Raw genomic sequence first — 21,008 nt, 5'->3', positions numbered from 1 at the left:
TTGAACGCCAGTGTATGTTGTGGTTGATTGCTAAAAGGAATCCTAAGTTATTGTTTATGTGTACCTTTCTTATGGACTTAATTGGAAAATACTTCTCTAGATCGTTTGCTCAGAAATGTCACAAGTGTGGATATCTAACAGAAGACCTCACAGTACATTTAATTTGCTACTGTGCAAAGAACAGCTCCTTTCAATTGGAACTCTGGGATACTGTCATAACGCAACACGGTGTCGCAAAATTTGCACATACATTTTCATTGCGTCCTAAGGAACAATGCTGGTTTTATATCAAAATGTCCGCTGAATCAGACGGGTACAGCTTAAAGTATTATAATGCTGCCAAACTCCTGTTACGTATGATGAAATAGACATTTAAATTTGATAAATGATTTTATACATGGTTGCTTAAGGAACTGTATTAACGATTGCTTTATTGTGCGAACGACTGTTCATCGCGTATCAAAGGTCATATAATTTTTAGTATTCTTACAATGCTAGTTCTCCATATGAACAAAAAAAAACATTTTAAGATCATGCAGTAAAGTATAATTATGTAAAAGACTTTTCCATATTCTTACTTTTTCGTTTCGAGTGAAGATTTTGGTAAAAGTCTTAGTTCATTGTTGTTTTATTTCCTTTTTTTTTCTCAGTGTAAACAGTATAAAATTACATCTCTCGGTCAATCAAATTTTGACTTGACTTTCGTTTTCGTTCCAAGTCTCAGATAGGTTGGCTAGTGAATAATTACTGTATGTATTGCTGTGTATGCTTGTAAGTAATATTGTATCAGTTTTTGTAAGTAATATTGTATCATATAGAGTATCAAATTACTGTATCGACTCTAGTATGTAAAGGCAGCTGTGATAGGATACCTCTAATGTTCTTACGCCAGATGTGTCTGATATGATCTTAGTTTATTTGTCTTCTGAAACAAAATATCATATGTAAGTATTGATGTCAAAAATATAACTTTAACTCGACACTTTTTACATACGTGTTAGGTCACTTGGTCATTAATGGTATGTAAAACATCTTATTGTGATGTAGCATTCTATAATGGTCTTAATGGTGATTGTCATATCATGTCTTAATGTATTTGTTGTTCTGTGTCTGTACATATATGATCATATTTGTTTCATGTACATATGTTGTGCTCTTCAGTATTGGAGGTATTAAAAGTTATCTGTCTATCAGTTAATGAAATCTGTCAAGCATTTGTTTTTTGTACTTTGTCTATGCAATTATATGACAACCACCTTCAGTATAGTCCAGGCAACAAACAAAACTTTCTGCTCATGTAACATAATCACTATAAAGGGAGTTGGATATCTACCAGTATATACAAATGAAAAGCTAAATGCACGAAATTTTCACCTTGCTTTATGCATGCATGTCTTATTTAGCATTATTTATACCACAGGGAGTGAACAGAGCATAACAGTTATGGTAATGTCTCCAGGGGCCGTATTCATAAAGCATCTTAAGTATAAGTTTTGACTTAAGTTGAAGATTTTACTTAAGTTTGTGGTGATTTCAGCTTAAGTCTAAGTAAAAAACTTTAAGTCCTATTCATAAAACAGCTTAAACTTAAGATACGTAAGAAATGACTTGAGTCAGAAAACAAAATGGCATCGTGAGTACGATTAAAGTGTTGTTTTTCAGATAAAAGCACTTTAAACATAATTGTGCGTGTTGTATCTGTCTGAAATTAATGTTGTCTTTTTTAATGTTTTCGTCCACAATAAAAGCCAAGAATTACTTATTAAGTTGTTTTATGAATAACAAATATACTTAAGTAAAATAAATTTCTTACCTAATTAATACTTAAGTAAATAATCAATTTCTTATACTTATACTTAAGATACTTTATGAATACGGCCCCAGATGTATCAAACAAAAATGAACTTAAGTATGAATTACCACCTTACCCAAAATGCTTGTTCTGCCCCTGTTGATTTGCTCTTTTAATGAAAAAAATCTATGCTCTTTGACAGAAAAAAAAGCACCAATAATATGCTACTGAATTGAGAAAATCAATGGTTCATGGATGCTAATTTTATCTGTGTCTTAGGGTGCTTACTTTTATCTTCTTTGAGCCATTTCACAAGTTTTTAACCGTTACCCTGCTAAATTTCTAAAATGGACTGATCTATCATTCAGTTTGGGCAATATCATTTATTATTTGAAGGGCTGTTCACTGAAAATTTACTAACTGAATAGCGAACATTACAGACCGCGCGGACGTGCAGTCAGATCTTGATTTTCACTGGTCACCGAGGCAGAATCACTTGCCACCAGCAGGCTAAAGGTTAATCATTCAAATAAAGCCGTAACATAATTTTGGCTAACGCTATTGATTGGTCAGTAAAGTTATGGTACGAATAATGGCCAGTTATTGTTTGATTTCATTCATGAATTTTAAAATAAACAGTCCGTATGAATAGGTGCTGTTTGTTTTAGATAATATGTCATCATAGTCAATTAACCTCAAAAGGGAAGCTTTAAAATCATGTTCATTCAAAGTTTTTAACACGTTTATAGGAAAATATTAGTACATAATACATATATTGGAAATGAAAATCTTAGAATTTTCGACTAAATCTACAGGCATATCATTTGACACCATAGAATGCAACCAAACAAAATGATAGCAGACTCAGTTGAAATAGTCTGATCATGAGAGGTTAGGAAATGTGAAACACCCCTCATGATATACAACATTGAATAGATTATAATCCATGAATTAGTAATTATAACAATTATAGCTTGGACAAAGGGTTTGAAACTGAACTTTGTTTGGCAGTCACCATTGTCCAACTATGTTGTACTTTTATGTATCGAAGGTCATTTTCCAGTAGCAGAGTGTTAAAGACTGCTAAAGATCGTGAGAAATAACACTTAAAAATTCAAAATGACTTTTTTTATAAACATAGTAACTTGTTAATTCTTTAATCTGTTATGAAAATTCATGTAACTTAAAGTACACTAGGATTAGTGGATTAATGTCTGACAATATTTTGAACTTCTACACCATAAGAATTTAACAGCTATCACTTTTAATTGTTATCCTCTTAATTCCATATTGAAGTCTTTCCTTATATTGGAATTGTTCTGTCTTTTCCATCTGTCCACTCTTCCTCCTCTCTGCCATTCCTGGATTTTACTTCACTGAAAACTTAATTCATGATAATTGGTTACAAGAGAAATTGAAGAGCATTTATTTTATTATTATAAGAGCCACCACTCTGTCTTGAATATATCCCCTTTAGCCTGCTGGCGGCAAGTTATTCTGCCTTTGCGACCAGTGCAGACCAAGATCTTGGTCTGCACTGTTCGCTGTTCAGTCAGTAAGTTTTCAGTGAACACCCCTTTGAATAATAAATGATACTGCCCATATTGAATCATGGACAAGTCCATTTAAGAAACATAGCAGGCTAAGGGTTAAGCTCATTAGAGTACACTGCTCTAAGTAAGCCATTGTTCTGTCCAGTGTCTTTTCCAGCAAACAACATGATGTCATCTCCTCTATAAACTTTTTTTTGCCAAATAACTACAGAATGCTTTGGTCTAATATCACATTTGATACCATGTTTACTTATGACTGGTAAATGACCCATAATTATTGATTTGAGTTCAGTATGTCAAACATCCAGTGCATAGTGACCAAATCATTTCTGTTCCTTGTGCAATTACTGAATGCATCAGGGGGGACATTTTGTGTTCTATGAGCCCTTGTTTCGATTCTAATATGCGCTTGATAAAATATAGTAGCACTCTTTCTTGTTCGCAACAAAAACATTGACATCATAATGTCATTTTAGCGTAATTAAGCGTGTTTTAACAGAAACAAGCATGTTAGAATAATATATAAAGATGTCAACATTCCATGAATAAAAAGTCGTAAGTGAAAAACAGTAGTTTTGAGAAAACTGAAAAAAAACTGTACATTTTGTTTTACAGATTTCTCGCAGAAGCTGTATGTAACAGATATGACATCTTGACATTAACAAAATGTTTTTATTTAATTAACAAAATGATATGATTTAATGGTCAGGTTATGACCCTTTTACAGTGCAGTCTCAGAAACTGTGTAGGTTATAAAATGTCATATGTAACTATTACAACATTATATAATTCCTAGGACTTCAATGTAAAGAAAATATATATTAAAAAAACATTGAATAACACTTCTGTCGAGCCCGCTTGCAGAAGCGAAGACATAGTTGGCCAAATGGCTGTCTGGTGTATGTGCTTCTGTCTGTCTGTCCGGACCATAACTTTGACATGCATGGAGCAATCTTGTTTATATTTCACTCCGGGAGAACTACGTTCCAACGTAAGTCATGTCTCAACGATATCATGTGACATATCTCAACGACTTCTGGTTACAGTATCGCTCAATATGACACGGCTTATATTATTTTCATATATAGCAATTACTTTTATGATATTTACTTATGTCTTGACTTGAACATGTATTCAGATTCTAAAAGTAATCGCATAAATTTATCAAAACATTTAAATTTTAAAAACAGTTGTCTGTTATTTAGAAAATAGAAGCATTTTGCTATTTTCCAGAATAAAACAAATATACTACATTTTTCAACAGCAATACTTACTGACAGTCAATGATCGATTAAAGGCAATGCCAGTTATAATCTTAGAAATATATTACTGCAACTGCTTTATCATAAACAGGCAATATTTATTTAATATGATGTTCCTCATTCTAACCGATGATGTTACTAACTCTAAACGCGACATAGGTAAGCGTTACTGACACTCATCGAAGTCATGCAGCTAAACATTATTTATATTCGAGTGAAATGTACCAGCAAGTCTGTGACTGAAAATCAGATTTTGTTCAAAGTATGTACATATGTACTAGTATTTTTTTATCCGTTTCTTTTATTATCATTTGACGGTTTCCCCAAGATATCTTACTAGCAATATGTACGGGGTAGCGTGGAGTTGACTTATACTATTGCATGCACACACCTTAATTATTATTAAGTCTGTAAAAAGATTCTTTTGAAGCACAGGACGCAACTAAGAAACCTGAAGTAAGCATGTAATCGTTGGTTATTAGATTTGTATCTAGGTATATGCACGCGTTCTGCAGCGGAAATAGAGAAATATTGCGCGACTTTATAAAGAATGAATGCTTATTTATCGATGCAAATCTAAAAATCTTTTTATAATTACTACGTGTATTATTCATTATATCAATGATAAAAAAATTGTTCTTTAACCCAAGTGGAACTGAAAATGTCCTAGTTAAAGGATTTAAAAACATGACGATATCCATGAAACTGACGTCACAACTGACGAAACGCATCCGAAATAAAACTAAAACGTCAATATTTATAGGTTATTGACTTTGTATGTGGATATAATGCACTTGTTCTGCAGCAGTAATATTGCGCGACTTTAGGAGCAATATTATCCGCGAAAGAACGAGTGCATATATCCACATACACAGTTGATAACGTTTTTATTACATACCTACTATCAAGTAATTACTTTATGTCTAAATTTTCTTTCTGGTACGAAAAACAGGAGAAATACGAGAAGAATTTCTCCGAAAGTCTAATAAACAAATCAAGCTGACGCGCATTCATATTTTCCGCAAGTTGAAACGTCAAATAGATGTCGCAACGTGCGCGTGGACGTCATGGACATCACGCGATTCTTTCCATTTAAACGTTTAGAAAACATTACTCTCCGACATGAAAGCTTTGTCCGCAATATGTACAGTTTAATATATGGGAGAGTGGTGCCTTTGAGTAATAATGGCCCTGCCAAGGTGATAATAGCCCGAGGGCTATTATTTTCTTTTATGGCCATTATCACTAAAAGACACCGTTCTACCATCTATTTACCTGTTTATCACACGTGTACCTATAATCGTGTAAGAAAAGTTTAAAGTGCATTTTTCATTTGTTCAAGCATTTACTGGGGTTTTTCAATTTCTATACCATTTGGATAAGAGGCTAAATGTTGTATAAAATCAAATGCCTTGATAGTTGTACTTTCTTACATAAAGCATAATTTAGGGTTGAAAAGAAAATCATTTCATGAAGAATTGCTACGAAGTTAATATACGACTGGGTTGTGCTTTCTTGCCATAATGGCACGTCTGGTGTTATAATCGCCCAAGGGCTTTATTCCGAGGACCATTATGAAACTAGGTGTGCCATTGCGGCTAGAAGGCACAGCCAGCCGTTTATTGACTTTTTATCATATACGTTCACTTCATATTTATTTTGGTATTTTCATTTTATATATTTTCCAAACACCTCAAAGAATTATTTGTTTTGCTTTTTTATCAACAATGCCATCAATATTTGACAATCGATCTGATTCAGCGACCTTTCAATCGCCATAAATAATGTTGCTTCATGACGTCAACATCAAAACGCGCTGACGTTCTGGTTACCCGGGGCCGTTATGGTTATGGCGCCAGAGGCGCACTGCGCCATTATGGATACATAAACAGAAGCCGTAATGACCGTTTTAAACGGCTTTTTGTTACTATTTATAGTAACGTATATAATAAGGAAAAATATTGCACGATCGCAGTCCAATGAAACACAATTGAAATAATTTTAGATACGTAATAAGGAAAAATACACCGGACTGGCCTTTCCGTCGACTTTACCAATGCCTGCAAAACCCAAAACCCAAAAAATCTGGCACCCCATGCGATGGCTCTCGTGCTGGTTATGACAACTTGTGCTGCTTTGATATTATATGGTATTGTATATGTGAACTTAGACAATATCATGTACCTTGAGACCTTCTCATCGTCCTATTTACATGTAGTATTTTTGTCGGTCTGAAATATGTTATTTTACGGAAAGAACATACCGTAACGCTTTAAACGATAAAACTAAAGTGGAACTTTGTTATTGTGCTTCACTTGAATGTAATGACGTCACTTCGGCTTACGGACGTTCATTTCCCGCGCTGTGGGTGCATGCTCTGCCATAAGAATGAGTACTGCAAATGAAGTGTTTCTAACTGCTTTTAAATTTCTGTTGTTATTTGTAAAATACGGCATGCAACAAAAATGATCTGTCAGAATGAAACGCTAATTTTTATACGATATGCAAAAAAAAAAAATCAGTTATGTGTTTACGAACTCGACAGAAATATCCGTCCTGAGGGCACTTGCGCCTTGTATGGTTACGAGTTATGACGTCTCAGGTTCCTAATACATTTGCACGGCGTAATAATAATTATTATATGCGGACAAAATGAGCAATACGTCTGCACATGGTGACGAAAACATTTGTTACGAAATAGCTAATTTATGTGGAAAGTTCTTGAAGTAATGCTTTACGATCCTGATTATCTATACAGTATTGATTACCGGCGTACGCATGTACGTACTATCTAATAAGTGTAATTTTCTACAAGTTCAAATGGTAATTATGATGCTGAGACTTTGCAACACTGTATGTGAGACGTTGTCACATAATGTATGTTATCGTTGCGGCCTTGCAACATTTATGTAGCTTTCATAAGTGTATTTGTAACTAGTTCGTTGTATCTTGCAAAATGCTGCAAATAGCTAATATATCTTCTACAAATCAAACTTATCTTTTCAGTTTTGAAAACGTAAAATATATGCTTAATTACACATAATAAGTGAATCAACAAGGTCATTCGAAGCGATACCGTAGCTTCATCGTTGAGGTATGTCACATGATATCGATGAGACTTGACTTACGTTGGAACGTAGTTCTCCTGGAGTGTATTTGGCATGAATGTTATCCTCAGTGAGATGGAGTGTCATGTGCAAACCCCAGATTCCTATCTCAAAGGTCAAGGTAACAGTTGGAGGTCAAAGGTCATAGCAGATCTTGTCTGGCCCATAACTTTGACATGCATTTAGGAATCTTGTTTATATTTAGCATGAATGTTTAACTTAATGAGATGGACTCTATCTCAAAGGTCAGGGTCACAGTTAGGGGTCAAAGGGCAGGCTCGACATGTTGCCCGTGGGCATCTAGTTTATAAATTTCTGTTTTTTCGAGGCAGTTAATGTAAAACTACTGTAAAAACTTGTTCAAGTTACGGAAAAAAAAAACACATATTCAAAATTTACAGCACATTATTGATTTGGCTATAACTACTTCATTACTTTTTCATAAGTTTGTCTGCTCATTATAAATCACTTATGAAAAAGTATGTATTTTCTGTTTATTTCAATTAAATTTCCTATTTGTTCTGCTAGTTTTTAAAGGGACTAACCCACACATTTTAGGCGAAAGATCTAAAAAAATCCATAAAAAGTCACTACTCTGAAAGTGACTAGTGGTACAAATTTATTGACATAAGATTTTTACAAAATATATTAAACATGTTGTGCAGAAGGTGGTAAACCATTGCAATACTTTGCAGAAAATTTACATTCTTCTTGCATTTTTACCAATAACTGACTTTTATTTTCACCCACTTTATCATTTTTCAATGTCATATCCTTTCCGCAGCCTTAACGTACTAAAACGTATTAGTGTCTGATGGCCCTTTCACGCTTCCGTAGAAACAACATTTATTACACGAAACTTATTTTGAAAATATTTCTGAAATGTCTAGGTCTGCAGCTCTCAAATACGGTTATATCTTACATCTGAGGCATATACTGACACTCTCAGACAACATCAAAAATGACATTTTGAGCGATTTGATGAAGTTCCAAAATTATCAATGTACCCTTGGTCCGTTACGGACCCATGTAGGATTACTGTTTATCCAGAGCTCAAATATTTTTTCATAGATTAAAAGCTGACATGCTGTACTAAAGCCCAGGTAATTTCAATTCGTAATAAAGTGCTGAAAATTGGCTCCCCAATAGCCAAAAAAAAAAAAAAAAAAAGTCCATGCGCATACATTTAGACGGGGTGACCCCTGCGCGTGACCCATGACTATCTACGAATCAAAATGCGGCTTTCGTTTTCAAGTTTAGCATTTCTACTTTCATTTTATTTACTTCCGGAAATAGCTGAAGGTTGAGGGACGTCATTTTCTGTGTTGTCAAAAACATACATATGCCTGGCGAGATTGCATAAATATGTGCTGGCCGTCCTAAGGTTATTAGAGAAATCATTTTTTATCTAAAAATCAGTGCTTTTTCAACATTTTTTAACACGTCTGTACGAAAACTGACGTTTGAGACAAAAATGGCTAAACTAAAATGCATTTTAAGAAATCTATATATCCTTTCCACAGCCTTAACGTACTAAAACGTGTTAGCGTCTGATGGCCCTTTCACGCTTCCATAGAAACAACATTTATTACACGAAACGTATTTTGAAAATATTTCTGAAATGTCTATGTCTGCAGCTCTCAAATACGGTTATATCTACATCTGAGGCATATACTGAAACTCTCAGACAACATCAAAAATGACATTTTGAGCAATTTGATGAAGTTCCAAAATTATCAATGTACCCTTGGTCCGTTACGGACCCCTGTGGGATTTCTGTTTATCCAGAGCTCAAATATTTTTTCATAGATTAAAAGCTGACATGCTGTACTAAAGCCCAGGTAATTTCAATTCGTAATAAAGTGCTGAAAATTGGCTCCCCAATAGCCAAAAAAAAAAAAATAAATAAAAAATAAAAGAAGTCCACGCGCATACATTTAGACGGGGTGACCCCTGACTATCTACGAATCAAAATGCGGCTTTTGTTTTCAAGTTTAGCATTTCTACTTTCATTTTATTTACATTCGGAAATAGCTGATGGTCGAGTGACGTCATTTTCTGTGTTGTCAAAAACATACATATGCCTGGCGAGATTGCATAAATATGTGCTGGCCGTCCTAAGGATATATACAATTCTATGCCAAACTTGGTGGAAACGAACTTGTTGAAAACTTTCACCCAAACTGAGAGTGAGTAGATTTAAATAAAATGATCAAGAGATAATTTGCCTTTACTGCAGGATGATTGGTCGAAGTGACATTAAAATTCTCTTTTTTAAGATTGACCTTATTTTGTTGTGACGTGTTTCTAGCATTTGTTCAAGATTTTGTTCAATAAGAAAAGTAAGCAAGACTTTATAAAGAGCAAAACTATTTAAAAAAGGAATTAATCAATGCAATTTAATTAGAATTTCTGTCTTGTATTTATTCCAAAGTTTGAGGTAGCTTTTATTCCTCTGGAACTGAAAAATTCCGATGATAATTAATTGATGGGGTATTTATTTAACTCTTTAACCAAATATTTAACACTGTTACATCTGGAATGAATTGAAATAGATAAGAATTTTTCAAACATTGAATAAATTCTTTGCTTATAAGGTTATAAAATTGTGTTTGATAACTAAAACTTCAGCATCTGCAGCCAATTGTATAAAAACTTTAACCGCACGGTAACCACTAAATGCCAGTAACCAACATGGTAACATCATGGTAAGCGATTGTATAAATAACGTCAGTCGTGGTAACCACAATATAACCATGGTTAATTTTAACACACCTACGGGAGCTTGGTAACCACAAAGTAACCACTCAAACATGGCCGCCGTACAATTGGACGTATTTACAGACAAAATTTGACGGACTTGGCGAATGAAAAATTACGCAAAAGGTATTCAGGTGTTATCTGACAACATAGACAGACTTGTTGGACCAACTTTGGAACGACAGACACAACGGAACCAAGCTCTGACACTACAGCAACAGATTTTATTCGACGGCGAATCATGAGTGAATTTAATACCGTTATAGGGCTCCCGTCTGTAATTCACTATTCGGTTGTATTAACGAGACCCATTTTAAAATATTTTCATCCGTTTATCCGCAATGAGGCCGCATTTGTTAGTAGAAAACATCAACAAAGTATCAATGTCCGGGCGTACTGCGACCACAAAGACCATTGCCCACTAGCTCTACAGTACATTAAATACACATTGATTCAGTATGTGAAAAAAAGAAGCAAACATCTCACTTGATAATCCACATTCAGCAAAACATGTTTGTAGCCATTTCAAGAAGCATTTCCTTAAAATTACAGTCCTACTGTCACTATAAACAGACATTACTCCGAAGATACTTTTAAAATCCATAACTTTAATTAAATGCACAGATTCTCTCTAGTTAATGCAGTTGTTTACACTGTTTAATAACCTTGAAATTGGTAAAACACAATATGTACTGTACACACGTGTATTGATGACATCATTATACTGATGACATCATAAAAGTGCCTTGTTCAGAGGACTGTATGGAAGGCCAGTTATGCGCGCAGTGCATTATTGGAAAATTTACCGCAGTTAAATTGATATTTTACGTGGTTAGGTTACCGTGCGGTTAAACTGGTTTATACAAGAGAAAATAATCAGTGGTTACCTAACCAAGGTATATACCGTGGTTATAGTTTTACCGTGGTATATTTTAACCATTGTTTATACAATTGGCTGCTGATTGGTTGTTTCATCGCACACTTTTGAAATTGACCAATGGCATGGTTGTAGTCAAAGACTGGTTTCCAGTTCAAGTTTTATAGCTGTTGACCCAGACTGTCTGTTCTTATAATCAGTCTTAAAACTGAGCAGGGGCATGGTTATACTGTGAGACTGGTCTCCATCCTTGAAATTTAGTGGTATCAATGCATGTATCCCTTCCAAACAAAGAAGTGAAGTCCGTTTTAGCAGTTTTTTGTGTGTTTTTTTTTCACCCAAAATTCATAAAAAGATTTTGCATACACAGCACAACCTCTGCCCACCAACACACATACCTGCACCCTCCTCTGCATGGTAAATGCAGAAAAATGCTTATCAGTTAATTGGCAATGCTTTATTTCTAGTAAGCCTTAAACCAGTACTGACTCTAACATTTCTGGTAGTTTGTGAGTTATTGTTTTTCTTGACAGAATAATTATATCCTTTTTGTTAGACATTTTCCCCAACCTCCAGCTATGTTATCAAAGGACTGACCAGAGACTTAAAAAAGATACCTTTCTTTTAAGGTTAAAAAACATTTTTAAAAACAAAAAAAAAGATATTTAGGTATAAATTTACAATTTACAATGGTACAATTTACTTTTAATATACGTCGGGATTCCGTGACGTCAGCCAATTTGTATTAACATATCACACCAGTCTCGATCATTGACGTAATTCTTCAGATATTGAATGGGTCAAGTAGAGTAATGGGGGATAAAAAGTTCAATTTTAGAATTGTTAAATCTGGAAATGATATTTAGAGTGTGCTGAATAATCTGTTTGTTGATATCAATTATTTGTAATATGACACTTAATGCATCTTCAGTGTTGTCTAGGGGAAGATCAATATGGGTGGATAAATTGTATAACTTCTACAAAGCTAATGTCATCCAAATTTATTCTTAGATAATTGGAACATAACAAACTATAGGATTGTATTTTAAGTTATTTGATCACTATTTGGGCGAAACGTTTTTATATGTCCGTGAAATGGGAAATATAATAAATGTGGTCAGTCATGCAGCGGAAGGCAGGTGGGCAGCATCCACTAAAGTTGTGATCAGTTCTTAAAAACTTCTTATCCAATGTTTACTAATTTACAAACTTAGTCACAATGTTAATGGGCACAACATCTTGGCCAGGCTTTAAATAATCAGCTGAATTATTCAAGAGGTTCTAGATATGTTGCCCTCGAGTTTCCAAATACCTGTGAAAACTGACAGGTGAAAACTGACAGTTTCCACTTTCAGGTCAGGCATATGTTCTCCATCACAACTGACAAAAGACATTGTGTCTGAAATCATTTGTCCTTCACTTCTGGTTAATGTTGGGAAGGTGGCAGTTATTAGAGGGGAACATGTTAGCACTGTTTACAGAAGCCAGAAAAACTGGTTAGCTAAGGTCACTAATTGCAAATCAAGTGCCCCTGACTGCTGCTGTTTCAAACCATGGTTGTAGAATTCTTCATGTGTGGAAGCCATCTAGCAGTTGCTCATGGACGGCTGGTGGTTCTACCTAAGTGCTCAACCATGTATGAAATAATGCACGGTCCTCCTTAATCATAAAAAGGCGGGAAAATTGCCATATGACCTATAATACTGCAATTGCTCTCAACCCAGCTGGAATGGCACAAACTGACCTAAAATCATGTTTGCATGACTAAAAAGCAACACACAAAACAATTATCTTCTTTTTCCGAAAGTTTATTGCACCAAGGATTATGTAAATATATTTGTAGAAGCTGTGAACTATTGAGTGAGTGAATGCCCAGTTACAGCAATAAATGCTTGTATGCAGTGTGTAAATAAGACTTTCATACAGTTTTTTCAAACAGTGCTAGAATTAAGTCCTATCGGATCTATAATCTATTTTGCATGGTAAATGGTATATAAGCTGCAAAACTAGGTCTAATTTAGTGAGATAATTTTTCTCGTAAGTGACATAAAATTAACCTAGTGAGATAACTTCTCAAGAGATACATAAACTTTTGATTATCCCACTTGTCTAGCACTCCACCCCCAGCTTATTTTAAATGTGAAGGGGGATATGGTCGACATTTTTTCTTGAGCATAACTCCAAAAGATGGGTAGTATACAATAACCATAACACTGCCTTGCTTATTTTTTAGCTGACCTGAGCCGAAGGCTCATGGTGAGTATTAGGATCGATGAATGTATGTCGTCCGTCTGTCCATCCTCCATTCATATTTAGTTTGTTTACACTCTAGCATCCACAATTTTGAAGCAATCTTAATCAAATTTGGTCACAATGTTTTTGGTTACAAGACCTCGGATGAGTTTGATTATGGGCTAGATCAGAACAGTATGTCCAGAGTTATGTGCCCTTGATTGACAAAATTTGCTATATTTCAATTTGTTTACATCTAGCATCTTCATTTCTTCGCCAATCCTAATCGTATTGTTAACCTGGACGGCCAAAGATTGCTGAAATAAAGTTAAACAGCATTGTTACGGGGCCACCACCTTAAGAACTGTTGTATTTGAATTGTCTTTAATATAATCCTTATTCCTTTTCAGGGTTCAACGATCTGGGAAACAAAATCAGATGAGGAACTTATTAGTGAATGGAATGAACATGAAAAGAACAGTTTTAACAAAGTGTCAACACATGAAGCATGTTGGGACCTTGCTAAACGCGGAGGTGTCGGGGAAACCCCACTTCACCTTCTGTATCTAATGGACAGTGCTGAACATGTAGAAACTGCCAAAATATTGCTCAATATGTACCCCAAGCTGGCCTTGGATTTTTATGAAGCTGATGAATATTATGGTAATTTTTTTGACTGTGACTCAATGCAGACTTGGAGCGCCGGTATAAATTACAGACTCCGGTACATACCGGATTAACTAAATTTGAACGAAAATATCATAAATGTATATATTTTGTAACCATGGTGATACTAACCCTAACTTTTAGTCAGTATTTTATGCATATTGTATACTAAATCCATGCGGACATGCAAAAATATGCATATTTTTGCCGTGCGCTACAATTGACAATCACTTTCGGGCATGCGCAGAAGACCGCTCCAAGTCTGCAATGAGTTACATCGAATTTTTTTTCCTTGTTAAAAGTGTAGTGCTGTAAATAGTGCTGTAAACATTATAACAGATAACATCACCTCAGGGAAAAATGGATAATTCCATTGATGTAAAGAAGCACTTTTCCACTGAGATGATAATTAAACTGTAAGTAATAATGTACTGCAGACTGCTGTATTGGACCTGCAATGACTTTGCAAATTTCTGTTCAGTAGCATAATCTCAGTATGCCATTTTGGCATTCTTGCAACTGGTAGAGAAACCCATGTACTTAATTGACCGCATTAATGAACAAGTAATGCTGAAGAAGATAACAGGATACTGAAATTATTCATTTGTTGACATTACAGGCCTGTTATAAATCCCTTACGATAACTGAAACGATAACATGTTTGATAATTATGATTTTTGAGTCGGCTAAACGATGAAATCGTTTTGACGAGTCCTTGCTATCCAGCGATTCTCTAAGTCTAAATGGACCAAATAACACAGTGAAGGGATGTAGTTCCATTAGATTTCTCAAACTTCAAACAGTTCACTGCATGAATGAAGTTAAGTTGTGTCAATTCCCTTTGCTATGACCAATATACGATGTAATCTGTCATATTTATGACTTGTAATTGTGCAGTACTCGAATGTAACTCATTAAGCATAAATGTGCATTTTAAGAATTGCGCAGGCTTAAAAAGCTTGGGTAACATCCAGCGAAAGACAAAAAATAGTTCCACAGGGCTCCAGATAAGATGCGTATTAGCGTAAATTACGTATAGAAATAATGCAAATACGCATGTCTAATAATTTCTAAGCGTATAAAAACGTATATAAAATTACAGAAACGCACACAATGCTTTTTTAAAAATAAAATCTGAATCGTATGGATGCGTTAGGTAACATAGCCGATCAGCCTTAATTCTCCCACATTGAACGTAAACACGCATCGTATGATTTCTATAAACTTTGCGTGGGTTGAATTTTGCAGTCAGTAAACGGATAAATTATCGGAAGAAGAAGCTCTTACTGGTTTGTTTAGTTACTACTGATTTTAAAATGATTTTAATTCTTACTTTTCGAGAAATAAACAAATCGGCGAAACATTAAATTGTATTTTCTTGTAGTTTTTGAAATCGAAAGTAGATCGTCTATGTTTGGCTGCTTTCAGGAAACGAAACAACTTTTTTATGAAAAGATTTAAATAAGAGGTAATTTAACCATCAACTTCAATGTCAGATACTGCCAATTGCTGCTAAATGTCTTCGTATCATCACAATTTGTAAAATATATTGTTAAAACTGGAGAAAAGTGTAATCGTATCCGGATATAATATTTTTGGTAAATATCGAGCTGTGTTATGAAATTTTAAGAAAAAAACTAAAAACAAACTGAAACTGGTAGACTATACTGTCAGTACATCAATCATTAGCCGACTCAGGCCATTCAGGCCTTTGATTCTTCATTAAAACGTTCCAATACAGAAAATATTTTTGTATAACATTACAGTATGCACTTAACTTCTATCATTGACAACCTTTTTGAGTTCAACGATGCATGAGAACCATAACAATCAAACAATAATATAAACATGCTGTTGTTTAAATTATCTTGCAGGAGTAGTACATTAGATATTATTCTTAGTACACTGGGACCCCGTTATAACGCTGTCATCGGGGTCCAAGGTTCGAGACCCGCGGATCTAGCGGGGTTAAATTTATAACGCGGGTTGATCGTATCAGCGGTATTTGCAATACCCCACCCACCGGAAACGTATTTTGGACGCTGTTTTATGTTAAGAAGAAATAAGAATCGTATAAACGGGACATTTATTTACCTTAAATGCTACTGAAAAATACATTAAAAGAATTATAACGCTGTGTCATCTTCTCATTTTGTCGTGATTATAAAAGAAAATTGGTTTTGTGTATCCTGGAAGTAAACATATATAACGCTGTGTGAGGAGTGCGCGGACGTGAGAATTACATATGCACTGCAATTGCACTGGGGGTTTATGTAACTAAAAGAGAAAAAACGCGGACAGTCTTAAAAAAAATAATTTTGAATAGATTTACATGAAGGAAATCGATAAATAAGATAGAAAATTTTTAAATCAGCGTTGTTGATATACGATATTAAAAAGGGAGCACATTCTCAGTAAGGCTTTCAGTGCGTCGAATCTTCGTTATTTCCGATGAATTGAGTGTGATGATTACGAAAAACAGCTGCAGTTTATTACAAAATTCGATTTTTTATTCACTCAAGTGATCATGTCATCTGCTTACCGGTAATTGGTGCAAACTTAAACGGTTTGATAGTTGACTGACCAATGTTACACGCTTGTTATGCAAACAATCTAATTTTGACACGGTACTGATTGCATAATTGTCACATGTTTACATGTATTGAAACTTAAACAAAGGCGATACGCAAACAAGTAAGCTAGCCGACGATTATTGATTTTTGTGACAGTTGTCATGGAAAGGTGTTAAAGTACAGTACTTGTAGTTTTAACGCTGGTTATGATCAAATTAAGTAACATCCGCAGATTTTTTTTTTTTTTTTTTTTTTTTTTTTTTTTTACCCTCTAAAATTTGGGCGCCAAGGCCATACAGCGTTATACCGAGGACCGCGGTATATCGAGAAGCGTTATAACGGGTTTCGAGTGCATTTACCTTTATTTAAGGATTATCTTTATGTGATGAACAACCATGTTTGAATTCTTAAGAATATGCATTTAGTCAGCAGTAATAGCTGCAAAGACACTTAAAATATGATATAAAATCATGATTGTGGGTACTTGTACTTGTATAACTCATCATCATTTACCTTAGATCTTGTGGCTGCCCCTTATGTAGTCCAGCTTGTGACGTAATTATCACTTTCATTTTTTTTCAGTCTGATATTACGTCCAACTCAGCCACATCCAAAAACAGACATAATCATTAGTGATTAACATGCAAACATAAATTATAAGCTTCACAGTATAAAAACAAAAGCAAATGTAGGTAATACATTTATCTCGTGAACAGAAACATTTGACATCTTCTGCATAAAACCCAAAGAAAAAGAATTATCAAATATATGCATGAACTTACAGCACAGAGTCGTGCTTGATTTGTTCACCTAAAATTCATTATTCCTGGTGTACATGAAGGAACAAGCACATGAGAATAGATATTAATAGATCTCTCCCCAATGATCTTGTTGTAATTTAACTTTAGGTACTTGTAAATGTACAAATAATATTGTGCTAATACTCTTAGAATTAGCCTGAGACATTGTGCTCCCCATTATTTGCTATCCGGTACGGTACATGACGGTGAATGAAATGCACCAATACTGACATAATAAAGCTGTGACGTCACAAGTGGCGAAAAGCAAGTCAATAATATAGGTCAGTGGGTGACTTTCTTAGGGTACTACGAAGTGCTCGTAACATGACATATCACATATTAAACAAAAATAAGCACAAGAATAAATTTGCTATTCAGAAATATTTTTCTTTCCACCATTAAATCATCATTATTCTAGCAATCATGTCTGAAAGACTGAAGTACCTTAATTACACCAATTTTAATTAGTCATTGCTCGTGACTCTGTGGACAGACCATCAAGGGAGGTAACTCAAGTCACAGTTTGGGACTACCCCTTATGAGCCTGTATCTGTATTTCATGATAATTTTGGATTATCTGTCATGTTTTCATATGTACATTCATATGTTGCAATGTTACAGGTGAAAGTTGTCTGCATTTAGCTACAGTTTATGGAGATTTTGAATCTGTAAAACTTTTGGTTTCTAATGGTGCATACGTCAACCAGCGGGCTACTGGTCGATTCTTCCTGCCAGAAGACCAGAAAAATGCCAGGACTAAAACAACAAACTATGAAGGTATGAAATTTTGTTTTTGCTGTATTGTTAAGAAAGCTCTAAATAATTTAATTAACCTTTTGTTGGCTACCTAGGAAATCAAACTGAATTTGTAGATCAGTCTCAAAATTCCAGTACCTGATTGGTTGATTCTGAGCTCAGTCCTGAAAATGACCAATGGCATGGTTGCACTTTAGACTGGTCCTCAGACTTAGTTTTATAGCTGTGGATATTTGTATGAGAAGGTGCAGTCTTGACACCAGTGGTAACCTCACTGTTGGGTGTCTAACCACTCCACATGTTTAACTCTTAGCCTGCTGGTGGCAAGTGATTCTGCTTTTGCGACCAGTGTGGTCTGATCATGGTCTGCCCTATTTGTCATTCAGTATCTTTTTGGTAAGCACCCCTTTTAACAGTTAATGGAACTGTCTAAATTGAAAGATGGACAAGTTCGTTATAGAAATTTAGCAGGAAAAGGGTTAAACCATTTTCTACAGCAAATCTCTGATAACTTGAGCATACATTGAAGCAATCAGGCTGTTAGGTCTTGAGTCATCCAAATATCTGTCATTTGAGAGAAAAAATATTAGTTTATAGCCCCAAGGTCATTCATCTTAAATAAAACTAACGTGCAATATATTGCCTGAGGTCAGTAGATGACCTCAGTCAAGCTATTTTCTAGGGGTCAGTATGTCAGACATTGTATTCATTTGAGCAGTTATTTCTGGAGAGTGTTTGGACCAATGGGGTCCGGCACATGAGTGGATTGAGTTTAATGACTTATTTTTGAGTCCTAGAGCCATATTTATGAAAACATCCATACTAATATAACTACTCCCTAGACAAGGGTTTTTACCCCGCAGAAGCGAATCCAAAGTCTAACAACATCGCATAACAACGAATAAAGCTATAAGCAGTCAGTAAAATCAACGTTCTGGACCTTCATGGACAAAACAACCATTGCAATATGAGTATTAACTAAAAACTACAAACTAACCGCCAAAGTTCTATTCTCATAGCGCCAACATCGGCCATAATCCTTGTTTCAAACTTTTTTAGCTTGACTTTTCGAAGAAAAAGTAGAGCTATTGCACTCGCCGTTGGTTAAAGTTTTTTATAAAGTCAAGTATCTCTGTTACTATCAAAGCTATTGACTTGAAACTTAAAATCGTTATTTACTATCAAAGTCTACACCAGGAGAAACAATCTCCATAACTCTATTTTGAATTTTGACAGAATGATGCCCCTTTTTAACTTAGAAATTTTGGTTAAAGTTTTTGATGAAGTCAAATATCTCTGTTACTATCAAAGCGATTGACTTAAAACTTAAAATAGTTATTAAACATCAAAGTCTACACCAAGAGAAACAATCCCCTTAACTCTTTTGAATTTTGACAGAATTATGCCCCTTTTTAACTTAGAATTTTTTTATTTTTATTTTTTTTGATAAAGTCAAATATCTCTGTTACTATTAAAGCTTTTTATTTGAAACTCAAAATAGTTGTTTACAATCAAAGTCTACACCAGGAGAAACAATCCCCATAACTCTATTTTGAATTTTGACAGAATTATACCTCTTTTTAACTTAGTATTTTTTGTTAAAGATTTCGATAAAGTCAAATATCTCTGTTACTATCAAAGCTTTTGACTTGAAACTTAAAATACTTATTTACCATCACAGTCTACACCAGGAGACACAATCCCCATAACTCTGATTTGAATTTTGACAGAATTATGCCCCTTTTCAACTTAGAATTTTTTGTTAAAAGTCAAATATTTCTGTTACTATTAAAGCTTTTTACTTGAAACTCTAAATAGTTATTTACTATCAAAGTCTACACTAGGAGACACAATTCCCATAACTCTGATTATAATTTTGACAGAGTTATGTCCCTTTTTAACTTGGAATTTTTTTACTGGCAAAGCTCTAATTTAGAGTCAAGCACTGAGAAAAGTCGAGCGCGCTGTCTTACGGACAGCTCTTGTTCTTTCTAAAATCTCTAGCTGTTATCATTTTGCTTCGTACCTCATATATTTACAAATACGTGCTCTGATTGGCTCACTATTTTTACCTGACCAATTGGCGACTTAATTGTATTACGGGTTTTTCCAAAGTCGCATGATTTGTAATGACAGCTACTTTAATGAAACATTTGATCAAATAAAAATAATGAAGTGTTGGAGACAACCTTGGCTTTACAGGAATTGAACTTTGCCAGTTAGATTATTGTTTTTATTCACAATTTGTATTGCAATCGTTGCTTTGTCCGCGGAAGGTCCAGAACATTGATTCTACTGACTGCGTATAGCTTGATTTGTTGTTACGCAATGTTGTTAGACTTTGGATTCGCTCTGTGTATTGTTTGGTACGATGTCGAATTGTCGAAAAACAGAAAAATATATGAAAATATGTTGAGGTTGTTTTAAAAGTTGATTCATTTGAATAACTGAAGGCAATGTTTGAATGGGAAAATAGCTGATCATATTTTTTCCTGGCCATATAAAGAAAGTTGTTGAAAACATAGCTTCTGCGGGGTAAAAACCGTTGTCTAGGGAGTAGTTATATTAGTATGGATTTTTTCATAATTATGGCTCTAGGACTCAAAAATAAGTCATTAAACTCAATCTAC

The 21,008-nt window shown here is 34.5% G+C and overlaps 1 protein-coding gene across 2 annotated transcripts in view; it reads left to right on the top strand.

Moving 5' to 3' along the window:
- LOC123529511 (transient receptor potential cation channel subfamily V member 5-like) overlaps nt 1-21,008 on the top strand; it is a 97,493-nt gene that overhangs the window by 10,923 nt on the left and 65,562 nt on the right. For both annotated transcript variants that reach the window (XM_045309877.2, XM_045309879.2), the window contains exons 3-4: nt 13,994-14,246; nt 18,244-18,399. In XM_045309877.2, the coding sequence (XP_045165812.2) occupies nt 13,994-14,246; nt 18,244-18,399 (409 nt within the window). The remainder of the gene's footprint in view (nt 1-13,993; nt 14,247-18,243; nt 18,400-21,008) is intronic.

This window comes from Mercenaria mercenaria, chromosome 13 (genome assembly GCF_021730395.1).
Source record: "Mercenaria mercenaria strain notata chromosome 13, MADL_Memer_1, whole genome shotgun sequence".
Lineage (NCBI taxonomy): Eukaryota > Metazoa > Mollusca > Bivalvia > Venerida > Veneridae > Mercenaria > Mercenaria mercenaria.
The sequence above is the reverse complement of the archived record's forward strand: the minus strand, read 5'-3'. Positions and strand labels throughout refer to the sequence as shown.